We start from the raw sequence: 26,343 nt of genomic DNA, 5'->3' as shown, positions 1-26,343 counted from the left end.
AGTGCCCCATTGTCATGGGTGGATCACGTCCTGGTGAGGTTTGGATTGGCTGTGACTGACTCCCCCTGCTGGGGTGGAAGATGAGTTAGAGTGGTCCACCCATGGAGACTGATTAAATCTGAGAGATTTCTGAATGCTCTGGAGGATTTTCGAGGTAACATGGCTGGTGCTCCTGTCGAGGCCCTAGTTTCATTGTGGAATGGTGAGGTGGAAAGGGCCATCGATGCAATCACTTTTAAGCACTCTCTTGGACCACAGGGAGTCCAGGAGGCTCCTTGGCTTACTGAGGAGCTCCAGGCGATGAAGCAGGCCAGACATTGGCTAGAGCACAGTTGACACAAGTCCCGGCATGAATCTGACCAAACAGTGGTATAAGTACATAGGCGTTCCTACCACATGACATGGGTGGCAGTGAAGAGAGCATACCTCTTGGCCTCTATTGCATCCTTAGTTAATTGCCCAGCAGAGCTGTTTAGAATGGTTAACAGTCCAGATCAGTGTGGCATCATTAACAATGGACCATTCAATAGCCTGTTGCAAGACATTTGCGAATCACTTTGAGGAGAAAATTACTTGGATCGATGCTGAACTTGATGCCACAAATTGTTCAGGTTTGTTGGAGGTCCTTGGAGCACCATTGAATTACAGTTTGTGGGATTGGTTTCACTTGTTGCAACCTGAGGATGTGGACAGAATGCTTGTGGCAGTGAGGGCATGTGCCCTCTTGATCCCTGCCCATCATGGTTGGTAAATTCTAGTAGGAGGGGATTGACTGGTTGAGTCCAGGGAGTAGTCAGTGCCTCTCTACAGGAGTGAGTTATGTCCATTGCCTTGAAAGAGGTGTGATGCAAACCCTCTTGAAGAGGTCCTCTCTGGATCCAGCAGTTTCAGAAAACAGCCATCCAGTCTCTAATACTCCCTTCCTGGGCAAGATGATTGAAAGAAAGGTGGCTGGCCAGCTGCAGGCACGCCTGGATTACCTAGGCCTGTTCCAGTCTGGTTTCAGCATCAAAATAGCCTTGGTGGCCCTGACTGATGACCTTTACCAGGAGAGAGATGGGGCAGTGTGACCCTGTTGGTTTTCCTTGACCTCTCAGTGGCTTTTGACACCATTGACCGTGGTGTCTTTCTGGAGCAACTGAAGGAGGTGGGAGATGCTATATTGCAATGGTTCTACTCCTATCTGCAGGGCCTTTGCCAGAAAGTACTACTAGGATATTGTCACTTGGCCCCATGGCTTTTGGGCTGTGGGTTCCTGCAAGGATCCATTCTGTCCCTTACGCTATTTAACATCTATATGAAAACATTGGGAGCTGGCTTCTGGGGATTTGGAGCACATATGCTGATGAAACGCAGCTCTGTCTCTCTATTCCATCTGAATCAGGTGTTGGACAATGTCTGGAGGCCTGGTGTGCTTGAATGGGGACTGATAAACTGTGGCTGAATCCTGATAAGACAGAAGTGCTATGGGTGGATGTTTTCCATGTCCATGAATTAGGTGTATGACCTGTTCTGGGAGGGGGTTGTACTCCCCCTGAAGCAATAATAGGTACATTTCCAATATTCCCTGGTTAAAACTCAAGGCCACCAATAGTGAATAAAATCTGCTCAATGAGGATTTCTAAAACAATCTAAAGAGTTCCTAATTTTACTGCAGTTAATTATTGCCATAAAATTATGAAAACAATCCCTATAATAAGGAAGCTACCATATATTTATTAACTTTTATCCAAAAAGCCTTCAATTCCTCTGTGGTAATTACAGATGTAAAGTAGTTTCCCAGATTGATATATAAATTGGATTATCCTTTTTTGATATGTATGAGTTGATACATTTGAGAAAAATGTTTTTTGGATTAATAAGTAAAATACATTCAAACTATGCTAACTTTAAGTTATTACTTTATCTCACTTATTAGAAACTATTTGCAAGTTCTCAAAGTCAAACTTTTGTACCTGTTCAAAAGCTCTTTGCTTGTCGGTCTCGAATCTATTCCTTATAAAAGATTACAGTACAAGAGATCCAATGATTAAGGAGGCCAGTTTGACCCTCTTTATTAAACTTAGGATCAAAAAGAACTGAGGCTGTGGGAGACTGAAATAAACTTACAACTTTTTAAAGTTTATCCCTTGATTATAGACATCAACTAAAATTTCATTTGTTTAATATAATGCTGGGGAAAACAGAAAGGAGTAGAAAAAGAGGAAGGCCAAACAAGAGATGGATTGATTCCGTAAAGGAAGCCACAGACCTGAACTTACAAGATCTGAACAGGGTGGTTCGTGACAGATGCTCTTGGAAGTCACTGATTCATAGGGTCGCCATAAGTCGTAATCGACTTGAAGGCACATAACAACAACAAACAAAAAATGTGCTGCCTTTCAATATAAATATTCCAGAATTGGATATAATAAGGATACAAAAATAAACACAACAACAAAAATCACAGTTGAAAGTTAAGTCTGGGAAATAAAAAAAGTTTTAGCCTGTTGCTGCAAAAATAAATAACAGGTAGGCACCAGGTGAACCTCCCTGGAGAGAGAGTTTCATAACCAGGGCACACATTTAAAGAGGCATGCTCTCATATCACCACCCATCTCTCTTCTGATGGCAGGACCCCCAAAGGTGGGTCTGTGATGTATATAGCAAGCAGACCGATATAGAATATTGTCTTGTAATAAAGCCCTCAATTATATAGCAATCCTCGGGCAGCACCCCACAGTTGGCTTTATTGACTTTTCTGTGCAGATGAAAACTTGGAGATGCAGAGTAAGGTCCTGGTGGGACACTTGTTAATGGCAGTCCGTTTAACTATTGCCAAACTTCAGAGAGATCTGAAGGGTGCTACCCTTGAATATTGGTACCATGAGGTGTGGTACCTTTGTATTCATGGAAAAGCTGGTGCAGAGACTAGGAGTACTTTGTGGTCATTCAAAGACAGACAAATTTGTGAATATTTGGTATGATTTTATTAGTTTTGTTATGAAAGAATACAATAGGAATCCTCCCCCACATTATACAAAAAATTGAAATGCTTGTCAAACTGTTTATTTACATGTCATAGGCTTGGTTCTCTCTTTTATGCTTTGTTTTCTTGATTATGATTATGTTTGTATTGTAATGACACTAAATATGTGTTATTCCTGTCTTGCTTATAGTTTGGGTAGAATTTATGTGGTTAGATTGTCAAATTTGTGTTTGTTTGTTGTACGTAATTGTGTCTTTTATATGCTACTGAGTGCAACAGTGTGAAATTAACATTGTTTGCTTATTTATATATGTTTAGAAAATCAGTAAAGAACACTTACCAAAAGAATTAAATTCTTCAACTTTTTCAAATTAATATTACAACATTTTCACTGGTTTTAAGTACATTGTACTTGGGAATGGCCCCAAACTCAGCTCCCTGTATTTAAAAACGCAAGTTCTTTAAAGGTGAAGGTCTTGGATAATACATTGACAACCAGGTTGCTCCTGAGACTGTATGAATTGTTGATCCTTCTTTTCTATGGGAACTCTATGAAAAAATCCACTTGAAAACCAAGTAGTGTGTCTGTCCTGTCTGATCCTGAATACGTAATCATAAACAGGTTGAAGAACTTATTTTTTCCTCTCTCCAATGCTGGAGTGCAAGACAGATACTGGCACCAAATGGGGTATTGTCAAAGTGCTACTATCACAGGCCAGTGAATGTGGGTCAAGAGTACCTCATGAAGTTGCATCAACTACATAAAGTATCCAGAAATAAATCTTTCTTCTTGCGTGTTCCCTAGTTGGATCAGTTAAGAATGAGTGGCCACCACAGTTGTTTCCTGTGCTACAGTTGCTTTCCATAGTTTGCCAGTTTATTTCAATGAACTTGTGTACAAAGTGTCCTGTTTGCTGTTGTCTGCATGCTTGATAGCAACATTTTCAGTGAGTCATTCCTGATCTTGGTTCCTAAGCCTCTGCTGCAGTATGCATCTTTCTCCTTCCTTGTAGCTTGGTGAACTGACAATCCTTCAGCTCCTGCAATGGCAGGACACACACAAAGACTGCAGGGTGTCTTCATAATGTTGCTTCCTCCCTGCTAAAACAAGATCAGCACAGCACATGTCTTGTTTCTGTTATTTGGACTGATTGCAGGTGCTGCCACCACTCACCATATGCTCAGAGGCACATGTTACCATATTCTTACAAACTACACAGGAAATAGATTGGACTGTGAAAGTCCAACCCAAATTGTGTTTGCATTTTTACAAATTGGTAGGGCAGTACAATATCTCAGAGAGGAGATCAGGTCTTCTGCTCCCCTGGTGCATTCACTATAGCTGCCCAATTTCCTTGCTTTTTAAAGTTTGATAGAAATATCTGTTGGCTATAGGTACGTTCTTAAACCGCAAGGTTTTTTGCCTATTTCACCTTCATATTTTTGTCATTGTTTTAGGATGTCATACCAATGACACAATTTCATAACTGTATTGGCATTCTGCCAGCTTTTAATTATGTACCTGTTTACCCAGGCATTCCCTTGATCTCTAGACCTGAGCTTCCTGTTTTAATTGCTGTGTTGTTTTAATAGGATTGTTTTATTGTCTGTTTTAATTATGCATGTTTATACTTTAATGCTTGTGTAACTGGTTTTTATATTTTGTAAATTGCTTAGAAGCCTATTTTGGCATTAAGCAGCAAATAATAAATCTTTTACACTATCAGCTTCTTGGAGTTGAACATCACTGATGTTCTCCTTCACCTGTTTCATGAGGGTTTTGTGGTGTAGATGGGCCACTCACATTATTCATTGCATGGATGTTTTCACAAGTGGTTTGTACATCATTAATACTAAGAGGTCCATTTTTCAGACAGTCACTCATGAAGCTAATGAATTCAATCTCTACTGGTGCTTCAGGGCTGTAGTTGTTATAGATTACATTGCTATTGTCCTGGCTTAATGCATGTGTGGCATTCTTTACCCAGCCTGGCTGATGATATCTAACATCACTGGCATGCCCAGTGGGTTGATCGCTGTATTTAGTTAGAAGTTCAGAGCTGTTTCCACTCTTCTTTACAGCTTAAGTAACAGTCAGTTTTATTATTTATATTAGTTGCTGTTTTTCAGAAAAGAGAAAATCAAAACAACTTACACAAACTATATAGTCAATCTCAGTCTTACGTGGCCCACTTTCATCTGTGGCAATCTACAATGGATTACCTGTAGCACAATGGGAGCTATTTATGCCAATAAATTATTATTCATATCAAATTTATAATACACATTTTGATTTTGTAACATCTACGCAGGAATTTTTTATATGTTTAAAAGAGAGTAAGCTGTACTTAACGCAGTAGATGTAATCTCTGGGGGTGTGAGTGAGATGGGGAGAGGAATCCTTCCCTGACTGTCCTCGGGCACCTCCTTTCTGTCCCTGTGGAGAAAACAGGAGGTGCCCGAGGACAGCCAGGGACTGATTCCTCTCCCCATCTCACTCATATTTCTCTAGCCAAATTTTGATTGATGTCATTGTTGAGGTGATATTTATAAAGAAAGTTTACGGGGGGGAAAAAAAGCTCTTTATGTGTTTAGGATCCTAACAACTGGTCTTACTAATCTAAACATAGACCAAAGTTTATAAGGGTATAAAAACTCAGTTACTCTGACTCATGAATGGTTACAATATAAATCCAGGACATATTGGCAATTTTTTGGACAAAGCTGCAGCCAATTTGAATGACACCCCCTTCTCACTCCCACTGCAGCACTTGTGAACATGGCCACATGTAGATTCCAAACTTGGGGTGGGGAACAAGTTCAAGAAAAAACGTGACCCAACTGTATTCCACCCATTTCCCATGGAACCATAAATCTAACCAAGTGCTCTTAGACAAAGAATAGAACTGAAAAACTGAAGAACCAGTTGTAGGTTTTTCCATTTGCCTGCAGGGGACAGTGTTGTGCTAGATATATATATATATATATATATAGCATTTTTTTGTGTATGTGGTAAAAATTCCCACAATAATTTCTTTGCAAAAAATGAAGTGTTTTTGGTACCTCAAAGGCTTGCGACATAAAATTTCCCATGAACTAGACACCACTTCATGTATCTGATAAAGTATTATTGTCAGCTGGCAGTTACAGGGAAAGAGAGGTAGTAGCAGGTCTTTGACATTTCTAAGCAGAGCTGAAATGTATACTCGATAAGAACAGTGTAACCCATTCACAATATGCTATGCTGTGCACATGTAACTCGGGTAGTGGGAGGAAACCCATGTTCTTGAATTTAAGTCCAAATTGAATGGAACTTGGGTGTTGTACTTGATACATATACACGTGTAGGCATATGCATTCATATTCCCTCTTTCTCCTCTCCAGTCAACTGAAGTTTTTTTGCATCAGACAAAGTAATGCAAGTCCACTGAAGCCAACATATCATACATAATCTTTAAGGTGCCATGAGACTTTGATGTGTTTGCTGTTTAAAATATCTATAGTATTTATATATGAGAGAGTAGGGCAAAGCAGTAACCAACGTCCTGAAATGAAATACTTGGTGGTGGCTGGCTAAAATGGATTGGTATTATCAATAAGCACAGATTATAAAAGAGGCTGGTATTTGTCTTTCTCATGTACAGAACACATTGCACAATGGCACATGCTTAATAGTGATTGTATTTCAGTCTGAGCTTCAGATTACATACATACTGAATTATTTTATATGACCAGTGGGGATTATGTTCTTGGAAAAACTGACAAAGCACATTTTAGTAATGTAAAGATACTCCTTGGAGGGAATGTACAGCTTCTTTGCCATAACACTTATTAATGTATGTAGGGGATGAACATTTAAGGGTACTTTGGGTTATATACAATGAGATTGTTTAGCTGAAGGTAAGGTAGTGAGGCAAGCAATTTTCTGTGATTCCTCCCTGTCCCTTGCAATCTCTCCCTCCACCCCCGCCACCCATTGCTGAAAATTGCTGCCCTTCTCATTTGCTGAAGGAAGCGTTACTTTCAGCTGAGAAACCCTGTTGGGTACAACCCATTGCTTATATCTTCCACTACCAGTTCTTTTTGTTCTATTGGATTGTATCCAATTGTGTCCCTCTGCACAGACAGCAGAGGAAGGGATTTTTTTGCAAATTGATGCTTATGCTTATTTCTGTGCCTCTCCTTGTTACCTCCTGTGCTATTCCAAAATGTCCCCCAACTTTCTTGAACAGATTGGCGGAGGGGTGCTAGGGGCCATAAATGGAAGGGAAAATGTGAAAATCGCCACCCCTTCCAAGTTTGGCTCCTCTGGATTGAAGACTGTTTCATGAGCAGAGGCACGCAATCGGAATGCATTTTTTGAATTATAGCCTAGTAAGAAATAATAATAAAAATTCCTGGCTATTGTTTATTTCATTTATCAATCACTTTCTATGAAACTATCTAGTTTTAGCATTCCATTTTATGCAGTTCTCTGCCACAGTGAAACAGGAAACAAAGCACAGTATGCAAAAGAGAAAAAATGCCTTCCTAAATTAATATTTAGAGGGAGACAATGTTAATGGAGGCAATATTAATGGAGGAATGCTCACATGCCATTCAGGTGTCAAGAGATTGGTCTAGAACAGTACAATTGTATGCTCAAGTTACACTAGCTAGGCAAGAATTGGGTTGCTTCTCATCTTGCGCTGGTGGGAAACAATTTGAATACAGTGAATTTGCATCATTGTGAGCTGGTGCTGCATGTTGCCAGTGTTGCTCTATAATGAGACACCACCAGCGCAAGAGAGATTTGGCGTTTGCATGATAAGGAGGAGCAAGACATTGCTGATATGTCCATGATTGTTCAGAGGACAGTTTCTCATAGAATCATAGAATAGTAGAGTTGGAAGGGGGCCTATAAGGCCATCTAGTCCAACCCTCTGCTCAATGCAGGAATCCAAATCAATTATTCTGGGATGATCGAGAAGAGATCCCGGCCCTCCTGTGTGTGGCAACCTTTCATGTACTTGAAGAGTGCTATCATATCTCCCCTCAGTCTTCTCTTCTCCAGGCTAAACATGCCCAGTTTTGTCAGTCTCTCCCCATAGGGCTTTGTTTCCAGTCCCCTGATCATCCTTGTTGCCCTCCTCAATGTCTTCTCACATTCCCCTACCCCCACAGTACTAAAGCAGGTGTGCCAACTGTATGCTTGACTCTCAACTCTCACCAGCCCCAGCCAGCATAGCCAGTGGTCAGGGATTATGAGAGTTGCCACACTAGTGGGGAAGAGGCAGGATGGGGCTAAGCAATCACTGCAGCAGACAGTTTTTCAGTGCAACTCCCTACATTGGGTGGGTGAATATAGTCTCAGTGGTTACATTATTTTCTCCAGCAGGCAAATCTCCAAACATTGTCCTGAAGAGAGATTATCAATAGAGGACTAGGGGTGGGCGTACAAATGAAAGCACAACTAGGGGAGTAGTGTTTCTAAACATACACACTTGTCAACTGCAAATGAGCTGCAGCCACTGGGGTTGGTCTGTTGTAGCTGCTATCCACTATTCATTACTGTGCCATGTCTCTCTTGCCTCACAACAGTCAGTCATTCAAGAATGTTCTTCTCCACATCCACTGCCAGGCAGCACAAGCAGCAGACTGGTGGGAAGCCAGTTTTTCTTGTGTTGGGGTTGCTGCCTCTTTCTTCCATAGGATCTTACGCCGCACAGACATGCATGACAGGAATGTAACAGATGCAGCAGTATCCAGAATCAGAATATAGATACACCTCTGTTGAGTAGCTTTGCATGTACATTGCCCCTGCACAAATAAAAAGAGAGCAACTGCATGCTTCTGTGTTACTGTCAATGCTCACTCCACTGTTGATGCTGTTCAATAAAAGCTGTGATCATGTGAACTGTCTCTCTGTTCTCATAATGACTACTACAAAGTGAACTACACCTTCCCATTACTCACCTCGGATGTCTTTGTGATGGAAGACTCACAGTGCGGGGCGAGGGGTGGATTCAGCACCATCACACCAGCTTTGGGAGTCTTGTTTCTTGCCCATGGTCATGTTCCCAGAAGATGAGTGAAGAGCCTCTAACACCTAAGTGTCCTCTTGATCTCTCCTCCCTCTTTCTGTTACTGGTGAGATGATAAACCAGCAAGTGGTATTACTGCCATGTGGGAGATTAATATAAGATCTTGTGTGAGTCGAAGCCATAGACACTGGCAAGCAGTTCAGTGACTAGAGGTGGATGAGTGGCTGTGGTGGGATGAAGGGGACTTAGAGAATTAGTGGCATCTTGAGATACAACACCATCAATTACCTGAATGAGCCCATTGGTCTATGTATGTGTGGCTTTCCCCCCAGCCTTTTCTGGATTATCACAGCCAGGTATCAAACCCAGAGTGTAGATTGGGTCAGTGTTGTTCCACCCATGTGGTGGCCTTTCAATACTGGATGACATTTCCCCAGGGCTGTGTTTAGGAAAGACATGTTATGGGCTAGGCTGTTGAAAAACTACCAGTGTGCCATTTTTGTGAGTGTCTCTCTTGCCTCTTGGCCATGTGACTTGTTATCCATGTCTTGGGAGTATTCTTGTATCTAGTGCTGCTCCAGGATGTCCAGGTGATGGGAGCGGCCAGGAGTGTGTTTTTCCTAAGATTACTATGCCACCTGTGTCCTTTCACAGAATGGCTGTGTCTGTTACTGACTTAGTAATATTCAACATATTGTATGTGGAGCTGTCTTTGAAGAGTGTTCAAAAATGCAGCTGCTTCAAAAGGCAGTTCCTATACTAATAAATTGGCCTGGCGTACATAAGGGGTTGTCCAATGGTGCCTTTGCACTAGTGGAAGGTGCTTCTACAGTGCCAACCTACTGCAGCCACTTCTGCCATATCCTGTACTTCCAGAGGATCCGCCATCCCTTAGGAGACCCTTTTGGAGATGGGTTGGCATGAGCAACTGCAGATGGATTAGTGAAAATCAGGTGCCATGTTAGCACAAAGCCACCACTGAGTCCTATAATTCTCTCTCCTGCATCCCAAATAGCAGGCTGACGCAAAGCTGAGCATCAGAGTGTGAGCAGAGTGAGCAGTAGATTCATGTGGCAGACTGCAGTCTTTGAATATATCCTGCCGCAGATCATTTAGGACTCAACAAAGTCAAACACAGCACTTTGAATTGGGCTCAGAAACCAACTAGAAGACAAAAAAGATCATATTTTTGTTGATGATACTAAAGCTCTTGAATGCTGTCCTTTGGAAAGCCTGTTTGGCTTGCTCATTGCTTGACTTTTGACACACAGTGAAAAAGTTGCTTTTTCCAGAGGGAAATATCAGTAATTTAAGATATGCAGATGATACCATACCACTAGCAGAAACCAGTAATGATTTGAAATGAATGCTGATGAAAGGTAAAGAGGAAAGCACAAAAGCAGGACTATAGCTTGTTGGAAGTGGGGCAAGAGCAACTCCTGTTTTGTTCTTTTGTTTGTGCTCCAGAGGGAAGATAGAGCTAGGATCCTCCAGATGGATAGGCTTGTTTACCTTTACCTGTGATGGTTTGACTGACTTCCTTCTGTCGCTAGACTGTGACGTCTTTAGGGAAGCTTACCTGCCCCTTCCGCCCTTTCCTCTCCTTTGTTCTCTGACTGTCCAGGAGAGAGGAGACATTCCTTTGTCTCTGCTCTCTCCAAGCCATGAGGCTAACTCCCGCATCTGGGCATTATGCCTCCAACTTTGTTAGTTAGTTAGAACTAGATATGCTTTTCTATCTACTATATATTTCTATAAATAAAGTAGCTTTTCTTATTTTACTAAGTCTCCAGTCTCAGTGATGCTGATGCAGGGTAAAAGCCTGCTTTCTTAGGTAAACGCACGCACACACTGGCACACTCGCATTTCAACATCTGTTACTCTGCTGCTGTGGTGTTGCTTTAAACGAAATTAAGCACACAAATTACACACAGCGCAACACAGCTGAACATCAAGAAGACTAAAGTAATGACAACAGAAGATTTATGTAACTTTAAAGTTGACAAGGACATTGAACTTGTCAAGGATTATCAATACCTCGGCACAGTCATTGACCAAAATTGACAATATTGACAAAATTGACAATAGTCAAGAAATCAGAAGAAGGCTAGGACTGGGGAGGGCAGCTATGAGAGAACTAGAAAAGGTCCTCAAATGCAAAGATGTATCACTGAACACCAAAGTCAGGATCATTCAGACCATGGTATTTCTGATCTCTGTGTATGGATGTGAAAGTTGGACAGTGAAAAAGGCGGATAAGAGAAAAATCAACTCATTTGAAATGTGGTGCTGGGGGAGAGCTTTGCGCATACCATGGACTGCGAAAAAGACACATAATTGGGTGTTAGAACAAATTAAATCAGAACTGTCACTAGAAGCTAAAATGATGAAACTGAGGTTATCCTACTTTGCACACATAATGAGAAGACATGATTCACTGGAGAAGACAATAATGCTTGGAAAAACAGCAGGGAGTAGAAAAAGAGGAAGACCAAACAAGAGGTGGATTGATTCCATAAAGGAAGCCACAGACCTGAACTTACAAGATCTGAACAGGTGGTTCACGACAGATGCTCTTGGAGGTCACTGATTCAAAGGGTCGCCAATCAACTTGAAGGCACATAACAACAACAATTTGGGTCTAGTGATAACTGAACCTGCCTTTTGTTTTTATTGATATTGTTCTTTGCTAACTGGGGGGAGTGGGTCCTTGATGCACAGAAAAGTGGAATATAAAAATTTAAATAAGTGTGTTGCTTTGTGGCATGGGAAGCCAGGCTTCTAATTTTACCGCCTCTTTTTCCCACTTGAAATCTGTTCCAGCAGGCACTGCCCTTATGGGGGCCCTATTTCAATCTTTCAATGGTTTGCATTACTGTGTGTCAGCTGTTACTGGACTTGATTTCGTAGTGTGCATTCTTCTTTGTGCAATTGGCTTCCTTGCAAAATGCTTCTTCCACTCATGCAAACACCAATTACAGTATTGTCCGTGTGGAGTTCTTGAGCCTTTCTTCTGAATTTTGGCCTCATGAATTTTTTGGGCAGGCCTCCTGCATGCCAGTCTATGGACTGGGCTGGTTGCTGTGACTGGAATAGCACCCTTCTTCCCTTTCTCACCCAAAGGATTGTGCTTGGCATAATGCTTGCTTGCATGCTGCTCTTTGTTTTGGCTGTCAGGGGATTAAACCCTTGTCGGAGGACCCTAATTGATCTTGTGGCTACAGGTGTCAGTTGCTGTTCTTCAAATCCTTGGGGCATGGAGGCCCCTTAAGAAGGGGAGACAGTGTGCGTTCTTCCTGGCTTGGGTGTGTGTGGCTGGTTTCATGTTATCATCATGGTGTGTCTCCCATTGCTGCACTTTGGTGCCTTTCCTATATCCATGCTCGGTGTGATGATTGTTGGTTCAGAGTTGCCAGAGATGCTATGGAAGTAGCCATAGGCGTTGTTGTAATCTTTTGTTTCTACTGATACAGTGTTGCTTTCTACTTTGTTGCTGGGTGTGCAGAGGGTTGTAACTACATTTACTGTATGCTGGCAGAGCTCTGGTGTAGCCCTGGCATTGCAGTTGCTTGCATAGTGGGACCATAGAGTTATTCTATTTGCATCCTGAAAGTAAATAAGAAAATATTAGGAGACCAAATGAAAATAAGCCGCTACCAAAGCCCATAAAGGAATAGCATGAACATGTAAAGAAAGATTTGGTAAAATCATTTGGAATGCTAAGTGGAAGAAGCTCTACAATTTCAGAAATAAAAACAGTATGAAAGAAACTTAGGACTTCAAGAATGATCCAGAAATGAAAGAAACATAGCACTTCAAGAAGGATGCAGACAAACTGGAACAGGTTCAGGGGAGGGCAACAAGGATGATCAGGGGACTGGAAACAAAGCCCTATGAGGAGAGACTGAAAGAACTGGGCATGTTTAGCCTGGAGAAGAGAAGACTGAGAGGAGATATGATAGTACTCTTCAAGTACATGAAAGGTTGCCACACAGAGGAGAGCCAAGATCTCTTCTTGATCGTCCCAGAGTGCAGGACACGGAATAATGGGTTCAAGTTGCAGGAAGCCAGATTTCGATTGAACATCAGGAAAAACTTCCTAACTGTTAGAGCCATACGACAATGGAACCAATTACCTAGAGAGGTAGTGGGCTCTCCGACACTGGAGGCATTCAAGAGGCAGTTGGACAGCCATCTGTTGGGAATGCTTTGATTTGGATTCCTGCATTGAGCAGGGGGTTGGACTTGATGTCCTTATAGGCCCCTTCCAACTCTACTATTCTATGATTCTATGAGCGCTGAATTTATAGAGATGGTATACTTTAAATGCAAATTCAAACAACATAATTACAACATTTAAAAAGAGAACTGTGACCAAGTAATTAGCAGATCGACAGACCCTGATTGTTTATTTTAAATTACCCTTATGAAAAAGCTAGTCAACCTGCTAGTGTAAATTCATGGTACTAGGATGAATTACTACACCTTCAGATGCTGTGAGAACTATCTACAAAATAAAAAAAAATGAGACAAACAAATCTATTTCCTTTATTTTGGTTGGTTAGGGAGGATGGATTGAGAAAGGATTCAACAAGGGTTTTTGATATTGTTCCACATGATTCAATCATAAGTAGCATGGGTACATAGGGAACAGAAGGTAGCATTGAATGGTTGGATATGCATGTGATTTGGAAGCCGTATCTTGTGATGGTGTAATTTAGTGGGTTAAACTGGGAAGAGGCAAGCAGTGGTCTGTAAGTTTCATTCTTTAGGTTCATTGTTGTTTTGATATCTTAATTGTAGACTTATATTTTAAGGAGTGCAGAATTGAGTGCATTCACCAAAAGAATTTCCCCTTTAATGCTTCCCATTGGCATCTAGTTGGCCACTGTGAGAACAGGATGCTGGACTCAATGAGCCATTGGCCTGATCCAACAGGCTCTTCTTATGTTCTTAAGTTTTCATCTGAAATTTCCATATTGCCTTAAAACATGAAGAATTTAAAAGCAACTGCGCGGGGGGGGGTGATTATTGGAGTACCTTCTGGGAAGGAAGCAGAAAATCCATGTGCTGATGCATTCTTCCAAATTGCTGCACACATCCTTTGAAAGAGTATAAATATTGGTGCATTCTGGTTAAGACTTTTGAAATCTAAGATCAAAGCATTACAATGGATTTTAGTTTGCACTCCCAGACACAATACTGTTTCCAACAGCTTCTCATACAATGTCATCTAACAGTCGTCAAGGGAAGAAGATTCCAGTTATCTGGAAACTTGTTTTATTGTTTAATTGTTTCTTACAATTGGAAAGCATTCCCTGATATCCAAACTAAATTTACCTTGTTTCAACTTTAACATTACTAGTTGTTTTTCTCCCAAGGGCTTTGATAACAGGCTGTTTTCCCTCTTTTTTTTGGCAACTTTTTGAAAACTGCCATAATGTTCCTCCTTAATCTCTTTTCCAGGTCTCTGATTCTCAAATAATGGCATGGTTTGTGTCGCCTCCCAAAACCTGCTACATAGCACATCCAGAATGATACAGTGTTCTAATGTAGCTGGAGCAAGGCTGCCAGGTTCTCCCAGTGAATTAGTATCAACCAACGCAAGCAGGGCATGGTCAGAGACCACATTTAGAAACTGGGAACTGAGCAGGGAAGTAAACAGCAATGCTCCACTTCCTAAGCCAATCAAAGTGGGCACACAGAATGTGGGCCAGGGAAGCAGTCTTCAAGCAAACTCCCAGAATAGACTTCCTGCATCCTTTCTGGCTGGAACTGTGTGACTGCAGCTTTTCATGCTTTCTGCAGTGTGAACCACATTGTGGGAGCCGTATTTAGACAATTTTCTTTACAAATTAAAAATAATAATTTAATTCAAATTTCTCTGTTGCTCATAGATTTGCACAATCAGAGTTCCTGTAACCACATTCCCCAGAACAAACTTACAATCCCCTTCAGACCTTCCTGCTAAATATGGGGCGTTTGGGGTGGAGTGGGTGGGACCTGTGCAAGGTGTGACAGCCCCATCACGAATACCTGTCCAGGATCCCTGAATAGGGCTCTATTTGCATGCAATGGTGCATGAGACGTTTTTTCCTTAAAGAAATCTTCACTTCCTTTTCCAGATCCATGGAAATTTCAAATTTATATCAAAGGAATATAGAATCACAAGACATGGAAGAGACACCAAAGGTCATTTAGTCCAACGCCCTGCACAAAATCCACTGCTATAATATCCCTGAACACCAAAGTCAGGATCATTCAGACCATGGTATTCCCAATCTCTCTGTATGGATGTGAAAGTTGGACAGTGAAAAAAGCGGATAAGAGAAAAATCAACTCATTTGAAATGTGGTGTTGGAGGAGAGCTTTGCTTATACCATGGACTGCAAAAAAGACAAATAATTGGGTGTCAGAACAAATTAAAGCAGAACTGTCACTAGAAGCTAAAATGATGAAACTGAAATGATGAAACTGAGATTATCATACTTTGGACACATAATTGACATGATTCCCTAGAAAAGACAATAATGCTGGGAAAAACAGAAGGGAGTAGAAAAAGAGGAAGACCAAACAAGAGATGGATTGATTCCATAAAGGAAGCCACAGACCTGAACTTACAAGATCTGAACAAGGCGGTTCACGACAGATGCTCTTGGAGGTCACTGATTCATAGGGTCGCCATAAGTCGTAATTGACTTGAAGGCACGTAACAACAACAACATATCTCAGATAAGTGGTCATCAATCCTCTGCTCAGTTACCTCTAACAAAGCAGAGTCCACTGCCTTCTGTGACAATGTGGTCCACTGGTCAATAGCTTGTACTACCAGGAAGTTCTTCCTAATATTTGGTCGAAACATGGTAGTTCAGGATATTTAGACTTAGGAGAGACAATGGGAGCTGTAACAGTGGTGTTCTGTTTGAACACATATCATATGAAGATATTTGACTTGTAAAACGTAGACTGGCTCCATAAGGGCTTGGTATTTAATTTCCCTTTAAGCATGCTTTCTTGGAAATGTCCCATTCAATTCTAGTAAATGTGCTTAGGATTGCAGCCTTTAGTTCTTTAAAACAATTTTAAATTGTACCTGGCAAACAAGTACATAAATTACAGAGGAAATTATTGTCAAACTATTAGATATCTCACTGCCTGCCCCCCCCAATTTTAGCAAAATACATTGGTTTAGGCATTGATCTACTAAGGAGGAAGCAACATATTGATTTTTATTGACTCAAGATTCATATAATGATACTGTATAGATGTTCCACCTTGTGGGATGATTCACATGCATCTGTATAAACAACTAGGAAATTTTGGGGTCAAGGTTTGAAGTGTAGCAAAACAAACCACATCCTGAAATAAGAGCAGTGAAAAGAGAAACCCCTTTTTGTTTCTTTTAAGACAGAGAATGCCAAAATGGTAAAATCCTTTTATAATAGTAAAATACCATGTTTATAACTTTAAAAAAAAAAACTAAACGTTTTTATAAATATTTCAAATGTACTAATTTGCTGATTATACAGTAACAAGACAGTCTTTTTTTTCTTTTGATGTGCCATTTTGCCTGAAATGCAGGTGGTAGGTTATCTTTCTAACAAGGACATAATATGTTTTATTAACATCATGTTGTCATATGTCAAAGGGAGATTAATTTGAAGTTATAAAAGCTTATTGGTAGAACAAAACTGAAACAGTATATGGCGTAAAAAAATGAAAGATTTAGCTTCTGCTCCAGCCACCTCAAAAATCTTTTCAGAAAAAAAAAGTTGTCTGTATATCTAGCTAACGCCAAGAGCTGCTGTATATTTCCTTTTCCTTTTCCAATTGTGCAGCGGCAACTCTGCTTCCTGTAAGGGCAGAATCTGACATGGCCCCTTCTGTGCAGTCTTCAACTCCTCCTCCTTCCCTGTCTTGCTTTCAAACACTCAATACATTTAGAGACTGATCTTGTGCAGAAAATATCCCTGACATTTGAAGAGCTCCAGGGATTCACTGAGCATGCTCAGTCATCTCTGTCTACTAGAGAGAGGAAGCTAGTTTACATAGGAGTCATACCAAGCATAGCCTGCATGTCAGTGCAGTTAACTTGCAGCAGGCTATGAGGAGAATTAGCATGTCTTTGTCCTAGGAAGTCTTTGCTGCTTGAGTTTCCCCTCCCCCCAAATTTGGCGTCAGATCTATAAGCAATTTTTAATTGTAATTGGACACAAGATACTTTAAACACTATCTTCGTTTCTATAGCCCTTGAAGGTGATTTTTCTCCCCCCCTTTCCCCCTCCCAACTCTTTTTAAAAAAATATACTTTGTTTTGAAAAGTCGGAGGCTGGGCCTTGAGCTTGTGGAACTCGGAAAAGAGCCAGGAGCTACTCAGCAGCATTTGTCCGTGTTCTTGTTGCTGGTTTTTTGGGGTGGAAGCAAGCAAGCTGGTCTTCTTTGCTAGCCCACTAAATGCTATTTATGAAGATGGACCTGTTGAACTACCAGTACTTGGACAAGATGAACAACAATATTGGCATTCTCCGCCAATTTGAAGGTAACTCAGATTCATATCACACTCTGGAGTTTTACTTTTGTAAGTCTAGGCTAAGATCTCTTTTACATTCTAGTTTTGGCAGTGCTATGCCTTTTCTTAAACTCTGTGTGGAAATGCGAGGTGGAGGGTTCTTCTCTCCCCATACTGGGGCACTAACTGCACCATTTTAAAACAAGATGTTGCCTTTTTATGTGTGAGACATTTTTCAGTATAACGTAGCTGTGTGAGGGGGCTATTGTTTAATGCTTGTCTGTCGTTGAAAGCTTTCCTATGTGCAGATGCTTTTCTCTAGAAAAGACATGCTTTCTTTATGTGCTTTACTTCTGCATAGCTTACAGGCGTAGTGTGACAATGAGCAAATCATACGGTGTGTGTGTTTTGTGTGTGCCTCAGGTTGCTTACTGTTTTTAGGGCACAATAAAGAGTTTTTACTACTCTGCTCCGGGGATTGAAGGGTGTCTGCAGTACAGAATACAGAGTGGCCCTTTGTTTGACTTCTCATTTCCTGTATAGCTCTGAGAAAGCTCTGACACAGAGGGCTGCCTCCCCTTCTCTTCCCCTCCTCAATCCCACATCTCCTCCCTCATGAACCACCTCAGCCGTCTGTCTGTCTGTCTGTCCATCTAGCAGAAAGAGCTAAACAGAAAAACTAGAAAACATAACTTTATGTTCTGGGTGGATTCTCTCCCCTTCCTTTTCCCACCCCCATGTTTGTGCTTTGCTGACATAAATTGTTGTTCCCAGTTCCTAGGTTTTACAGTTGTCTCTCTCCCCCTCCCCCCTTTATGGATCCTGGCAGCAGGAGTAGTAGAACCAAGCCACTTTTTAACTTGTTGAGTTTTATGTACGTGCAGTTTGATGAAATTGTAATGGCTTGGTTTAGCAAGGAAAGAAAGGCAACACTGAGCTAATTGTACTTGGCAGTAGGGCTGTTTTTCTGTTGCAACACACACAAACATTGCACAAATCACTTTTTTCCCTTCTTTGAAATTTTCAGTTGGAAAATTTTCCATGCTTGTTAAGAGAGTAAATTTTATTATGGTGGTCAATGAAGAACTTGCAAATGATACCTAAATATAAATCTGTTAAGATTAAAGGGAAATAAAAAATAAGGCCTTGTCAAAATGTTCATGTTGGAAACATGTTAGCTGAAATTACAAGACCTATACATTTGAATTATTGAGGAGGGTAGTGACTCTGTATTCTCTCCTGGTTAGTATTAGGGGTGTGTCTGCTACTTCATGATTTTAAACATGCAAACATTAGATTTGATTGTTTATAAATTTGGAAAGGGGGTGGACAGGAAGAAGAGGAGGGAAGGGATCAGTGTAATGGCTCAGTACCTCATTCTCTACATTTTCAGAGGGTGCTTAGTTTCTCACAAGTTTCCCAACTTTATCCTCCACTCTCCAAAGTTTTTTGCTAGTAGTAGTTGAGTTGTCTTGAGTCTGTAATAAGCTATTACGTTTCATAGTTGCTGCTTTTCCCTTTTTGTTATCTTTAATACTAAAATTAAACATGAATTCAAAGCTGAGAACAAAACCTGGAAAGATTTTATAACAAGGTATTCATATTATTTTGTTTTAAAGTTTATAAACACTATCACATGTCCCATGCATGGTGGATACTGAAGGATCTTCCATGCCTCTACCATAATCTTAATCATGCAGAAAGAGAGGGAGTAACTATTCTTTTTGGGAAGGAATATCTGGGCTGGACTGAGTGAATTCTTAAAGCAATTTCATTTCTTCTTACATTTGGAATGAATGCCTTTCATTTGTTGTTGTTGTTGTTTAATGATAATTTGGTTAGAATGTGCGTATTCTTCGCAGGAAAGGACTTTGCAGTTGCAATTTTTACATGACAGTAGAATTGGGGAAATTTCTGAAGCAAATTAGTTACCCTTTCGTGATCTTGTGGATTATATACTATAGTCAGCATGGATTTTTCTTATTCTGCAATGGTAAATTGAAAATACCCCCATGCCATTCTGATGCTTCCCATAAGCTCATTTCAAAACAAAACCTCACAAAACTTACAGTCCTGAACTCCGAAATGCTTGCTTAACAACCCTCTAAATTTTCATGGCAATACACACAACAGTCAGAGAGAATCGAGAGTTCAAAGTGTAAAAAGGGAGAGAAAACCAGACCCCATTTGTTGTCATAATCTGTTGAAATTAATTAAAAATCAGCCGTGTTCACAGCGTACCTGTAATCCTATTACTGACCTTGCCCCATACTCTGACCTTCATCTTCTGCAGTTTAAAAGTTAAAAAAATGCCTGGTTGATCTTTAATTAATTTAAGAAATTTAGCATTGAACTCAATGATAAGGCCGGGCATCTCAGTAAGAACCAACTGTCAGTGTTCTAAAAGCCAGACTCACAGTTGCTGGGCTTGCCTAATCAGGGGGCCACACCCACACCAGACTTTTATTTTGCTTTAGACAGTCATGGCTTCTCCCAAAGAATCCTGGGGAGTGTTGTTTGTGAAGAGTCCTAACAGGAGACTCCTATCCACCTGACAGAGCTCCAGTGGCCAGAGTGGTTTAATAGTCAGCCACTCTGATTGAAGCTCTGTGAGGGGAACAGGGCATCTCCTAGCAACTCTCAACACTAACTGAACTTCCCAGGATTCTTTGGGAGAAGCCATGACTGTTTAAAGTGGAAAAAAGGTCTGGTGTGGATATGAGTGACAGCTTTGGTTTAAATTTGGGTGGGAGACTACATGTGCCTGCCATATGATTGCCATATGTAAGGTGGTTGTGCACCACTGGATAGTGCTGAAGGAATGAATTATGACTGGTGGTGGTATGACTCTCCCTCCTCCTTGCCCCTGATTCTCTTTTTGAAATTGTTTGTTGGATGACTGCTCCCTGTTTTACATCTCAAGTGCACTCATGTCTGTGGCTCTGCTATGGGCTGCCTGTATTGGGTCTTCTCCTTTCAGTTACTGTGTGAAAATCCCCTCCCTTCCTCCTCAGTACGCAGCCATATAGATAGACTTTTTTTCTGGTAGAGCAAACAGCCTGGTTTCCTCATTGCTGCAAGTTTGGACTGTGTAGGACACAGTGGGAACCTAAGTTATTTCCCTACATAGTAAAATACAAGGAGGGGAGGCTCACATTGATCTTCTGGGGTACTTCAGAGTGTGTATTAAAGTAGCTGATGCATCACTGTATTTGAGGGGACCTAGGACAGTACTAGGACTCTGCTCGGTCCCATGAGCTTTCCAGGTGATGAAAGGATGGGTAGTGGCACAAAACCCAGTGCTCTAGAGAGACCCAGTGGGTGAGGCTGATGAAATTTGCCCCATCTTAATTGGGCCCAGAGGCATTCTGGAGAAATTAGGATAGCATCTGCAGCCACCTCAGTGCATCTCTGGAATGATGGGTCATTAACACAAATACTCTAAAAAGAGACCAGCTTCAGCAGTGGAATGTCTGGGAGCCCTGGCATTTGCCCCACTCTACTGGGTACCAATGTGCTGAGCCTACAGAATTCTGACTTGTTTTCTCAATTCCTTAGTTAGGCATATTGAACCACACTGATAGCACTTTAAAACTGCAGAAATGCATAATCCTTACCATCCCTTCAGAAGTGTGGGATCAAGCTAGAGCTGGGCCAAATATTCTGTAGTGATTCTTTTTAGGTTTTTTTTTTTTTGCAAGACTTTGAGATGGTCTTATGGGGAGAATGGGGTGGCAGAGGCAAGGCATCTTCAGAGGCATGGGAAGAATGGCAATATTTTTGGAGAGTTGGCCAGAAAAGTGGTAGCAATTAGCAAAGGGTTCTTAATGAACTTTTTTTTTGCTGTAGTAGTGGCAGTCGTATAAAAGAGTCCAGTGGTATGTCCTAAGAACATAAGAAGAGCCTGCTGGATCAGGCCAGTGGCCCATCTAGTCCAGCATCCTGTTCTCACAGTGGCCAGCCAGGTGCCTGGGGGAAGCCCGCAAGCAGGACCCAAGTGCAAGAACACTCTCCCCTCCCGAGGCTTCCGGCAACTGGTTTTCAGAAGCATGCTGCCTCTGACTAGGGTGGCAGAGCACAGCCATCACGGCTAGTAGTCATTGATAGCCCTGTCCTTCATGAATTTGTCTAATCTTCTTTTAAAGCCATCCAAGCTGGTGGCCATTACTGCATCTTGTGGGAGCAAATTCCATAGTTTAACTATGCGCTGAGTAAAGAAGTACTTCCTTTTGTCTGTCCTGAATCTTCCAACATTCAGCTTCTTTGAATGTCCACGAGTTCTAGTATTATGAGAGAGGGAGAAGAACTTTTCTCTATCCACTTTCTCAATGCCATGCATAATTTTATACACTTCTATCATGTCTCCTCTGACCCGCCTTTTCTCTAAACTAAAAAGCCCCAAATGCTGCAACCTTTCCTCGTAAGGGAGTCGCTCCATCCCCTTGATCATTCTGGTTGCCCTCTTCTGAACCTTTTCCAACTCTAGAATATCCTTTTTGAGATGAGGCGACCAGAACTCTACACAGTATTCAAAATGCGGCCACACCATAGATTTATACAATGGCATTATGATATCGGCTGTTTTATTTTCAATACCTTTCCTAATTATCCCTAGAATGGAATTTGCCTTTTTCACAGCTGCCGCACACTGGGTCAACATTTTCATCGTGCTGTCCACTACAACCCTGAGGTCTCTCTCCTGGTCGGTCACCGCCAGTTCAGACCCCATGAGCGTATATGTGAAATTCAGATTTTTTGCTCCAATATGCATAATTTTACACTTGTTTATATTGAATTGCATTTGCCATTTTCCCACCCATTCACTCAGTTTGGAGAGGTCTTTTTGGAGCTCTTCGCAATCCCTTTCTGTTTTAACAACCCTGAACAATTTAGTGTCGTCAGCAAACTTGGCCACTTCACTGCTCACTCCTAATTCTTGGTCATTAATGAACAAGTTGAAAAGTACAGGTCCCAATACTGATCCTTGAGGGACTCCACTTTCTACAGCCCTCCATTGGGAGAACCGTCCGTTTATTCCTACTCTCTGCTTTCTGCTTCTTAACCAATTCCTTATCCACAAGAGGACCTCTCCTGTTATTCCATGACTGCTAAGCTTCCTCATAGTCTAAGTACACTATGTCGACTGGATCACCTCTATCTATATGCTTGTTGACACACTCAAAGAATTCTAATAGGTTACTGAGACAGGACTTTCCCTTGCAGAAGCCATGCTGGCTCTGCTTCAGCAAGGCTTGTTCTTCTATGTGCTTAGTTAATCTAGCTTTAATCATACTTTCTACCAGTTTTCCAGGGACAGAAGTTAAGCTAACTGGCCTGTAATTTCCGGGATCCCCTCTGGATCCCTTTTTGAATATTGGTGTTACATTTGCCACTTTCCAGTCCTCAGGCACGGAGGAGGACCCGAGGGACAAGTTACATATTTTAGTTAGCAGATCAGCAATTTCACCTTTGAGTTCTTTGAGAACTCTCGGGTGGATGCCATCCGGGCCCGGTGATTTGTCCGTTTTTATATTGTCCATTAAGCCTAGAACTTCCTCTCTCATTACTGCTATTTGTCTCAGTTCCTCAGAATCCCTTCCTGCAAATGTTAGTTCAGGTTCAGGGATCTGCCCTGTATCTTCCACTGTGAAGACAGATGCAAAGAATTCATTTAGCTTCTCTGCAATCTCCTTATCGTTCTTTAGTACACCTTCGACTCCCTTATCATCCAAGGGTCCAATCGCCTCCCTAGATGGTCTCCTGCTTTGAATGTATTTATAGAATTTTTTGTTGTTGGTTTTTATGTTCTTAGCAATGTGCTCCTCAAATTCTTTTTTAGCATCCCTTATTGTCTTCTTGCATTTCTTTTGCCAGAGTTTGTGTTCTTTTTTATTTTCTTCATTCGGACAAGACTTCCATTCTCTGAAGGAAGACTTTTTGCCTCTAAGAGCTTCCTTGACTTTGCTCGTTAACCATGCTGGCATCTTCTTGACCCTGGTGGTACCTTTTCTGATCTGCGGTATGCTTCTAATACAGTGTTTTTAAACAACTTCCAAGCATTTTCGAGTGATGTGACCCTTTGGACTTTGTTTTTCAGCTTTCTTTTTACCAATCCCCTCATTTTTGTGAAGTTTCCTCTTTTGAAGTCAAATGTGACCGTGTTGGATTTTCTTGGCAATTGGCCATTTACATGTATGTTTAATTTAATAGCACTATGGTCACTGCTCCCAATCGGTTCGACAACACTTACATCTCGCACCAGGTCCCAGTCCCCACTGAGGATTAAGTCCAGAGTTGCCGTCCCTCTGGTCGGTTCTATGACCAACTGGTCTAGGGCATAGTCATTTAGAATATCTAGAAATGTTGCTTCTTTGTCATGACTGGAACACATATGCGGCCAGTCTGTGTCTGGGTAGCTGAAGTCACCCATTACTACCACCTTTCCTAGTTTGGATGCTTCCTCAATTTCATATCTCATCTCAAGGTCTCCCTGAGCATTTTGATCAGGGGGGCGATAGATCATTCCCAGTATTAAATCCCTTCTGGGGCATGGTATCACCACCCACAACAATTCTGTGGAGGAGTCCACCTCTTTTGGGGTTTCGAGCTTGCTCACAGTGCCACCCTGAATGCCATGTCTTCCTCCCCCCAAAAAACAATGCACTTGGAATGACACTAAATCACAATGTAGTGCTGCTTGGGTAAGTAAGGGATGGATAACACAAGGCGTACCAGGGGCACCAATCACTGAGAGCATGGTCCAAGACTACTGTTGCCTGGATTATAACTCTTTATTTATTTATTTATTTGCTGTTGCCTTCCTTAGCAACCTGTTCTATCTGAGGTGCGATGGTTCTCACCAGAGCGGGCTACAAACAAATAGGGCTGGCTCCTGTGACGGAAGATGTTATGTCTTGCGTCAAAACTTGTAACCAGGTAAAAATTACAGATTTTTATGTACCTAGCCCGAAGGAAAGAACCCAGGCAAAGACACCAGATGAACCTCCAGCTGCAGAATCTTAGACTGGTCTTTGGGCCCCCAGTGTATAATGAGAACTATGGACTGGGAAACACAAGGGGCAGGCAAGTGCAGTCTGGTGGCTGAACTAGACCATGCGGTCTCCTCCTTAACAGTCACTCAGCAGGTCAGCAGAACTGAGCAGATACAAGAGAGCTCTAAGAATGATAACCCGACTTGTCCTGTCGGAAGCCAGTTGAGGGAGAATTGTGACTCTTCATCTCTACAATCTAGACCTCCTTCTCCCCCTTTGTATTCTGGCTTTAAAGAAACTGACTACCACACAGTAACTAACCTTTTCAGTGTCCAACTTGAGCTGACTAGGAGCCTGTTCACGAGTTGGACAGAGGATCTATCCCAGATTAAGCACCTTCTCGCGGAGTGTATGGAGCAGCTCTCAACACTTACGAACTTAAGTCTGGAGAATTTAAAGAGGAAAGATCAGCCAACTCCTATTCCTTTAGAAGGTTCAGATTTGGGACTCAAGGTCCCGGCTGATCGGGACTCTAGTACTATAAGTGAATCTTCCACCTCAGGAAATCATCACAGAACAGAAAATCAACTCAGAAAGATCAGCAAAAACCTTAATAACAGGAAGAGTGGTAAAAACACCTCGGGACCGATAAAAAATAAAATAAAATACAAACACTCAAAAGCCTTAGTGAGCCCCAAAAGGAAAATGAAAAATTTTGAAAACTACAGCAAACAGTAAAAAAGGCTCCAAAATGAACTTCAACAAACTATTTAAGTTACTAGACTCTGAGGAGAAAGGACTGAAAGTACCTGACCCTGTGAGGCAGGTCAGTAATAAAACTAATAAGACTTGATACTCAGCGGACATGCCCAACACACTGGCCGGAAGTTTCTGAAGTTTCTTCCCTGCATGCTTCTGAGAATGGATTATTAGACCTCCGGTCCACTTCTCAATATTTAAATAACGAAGAAGCCCCTTCAAATGAAACTGCAGACTGAGAACGCCCCCCAAAACCATCTCTGATAAATAAAAAATGGCACCTCCAGTTAATGGACAAAGATCTGGCTTTTCTTAATTATCCTAAACCATATGGATGGCAGTCGCAATGCGACCGCAAACTACATCTGCTGAAGCTTTTGTCAGTATCACGTCTGCGTTAGAACTAGATTCCATCTGGAAGATTGAATATCTTCATTATAATTATAAATCGGCCCGAGCATTGGTAACCTTTGCTTCAGCTACTATAGCTACAACAGTCTATTCAACCAAAGAGGCGCTTCTAAGATCAGGCATTGAGGTAAGAAGACATTTTAAGGATAATTCCCCTGCCTCGTACTTGGGAACCAGAGAGGGGAAGAGTCTTACTCCCCCAACCTGGAGGCAAACGGAGCCTTTGACCGAGGAATTAGCTAAATTGACCAGTGCCCCCTCACCCTTATTGACTCACAACCCTGGGTCAGGAACTGTAGGCCCGACGAGCCTCAAGGGTTTACATGGTGTGGGAGGGCTCCTTGAGAGAAAGGATGACCCTGTGCTTGGGAACCTTGTCCCTGAAGAACGCCTGCTCATTGAAAGTTTCGGTGCGTTACCTAAACTGGATCAGCATGAGATCTTGCTGCAACTTTCTTTCTTGAAAGATAACCTCCTAAACATGACTAATCGTGACATCGAGCTGAAACTGAACGATTTCTGTTTGCCCGTTTCTGACGTTAAGAAAGGAATACGTACCAATGTTACTGAAAATCGCTCACTAAAGGTACTTCAGAGCCATGTCAAGGATCTCAATCAGTTAACACACAGTAACATATCTCGGGAAATCCCCTCAGTATACAAGTTACATCACTCTAATTC

General features: G+C 41.6%; 1 protein-coding gene across 7 annotated transcripts in view; it reads left to right on the top strand.

Annotated features, from left to right (window-relative positions):
- Positions 1-26,343, top strand: part of VGLL4 (vestigial like family member 4) — a 144,952-nt gene that overhangs the window by 42,166 nt on the left and 76,443 nt on the right. The window contains exon 1 of one of the 7 annotated variants that reach the window (XM_061618087.1): positions 17,314-17,530. The exons of the other annotated variants lie outside the window; for them this stretch is intronic. Within the exon in view, the coding sequence (XP_061474071.1) occupies positions 17,446-17,530 (85 nt within the window). The 5' untranslated portion in view covers positions 17,314-17,445. Of the gene's footprint in view, positions 1-17,313; positions 17,531-26,343 lie in introns of those variants that run through there. 7 annotated transcript variants of the gene reach the window in all.

This window comes from Rhineura floridana, chromosome 3 (genome assembly GCF_030035675.1).
Source record: "Rhineura floridana isolate rRhiFlo1 chromosome 3, rRhiFlo1.hap2, whole genome shotgun sequence".
Lineage (NCBI taxonomy): Eukaryota > Metazoa > Chordata > Lepidosauria > Squamata > Rhineuridae > Rhineura > Rhineura floridana.
The sequence above is the reverse complement of the archived record's forward strand: the minus strand, read 5'-3'. Positions and strand labels throughout refer to the sequence as shown.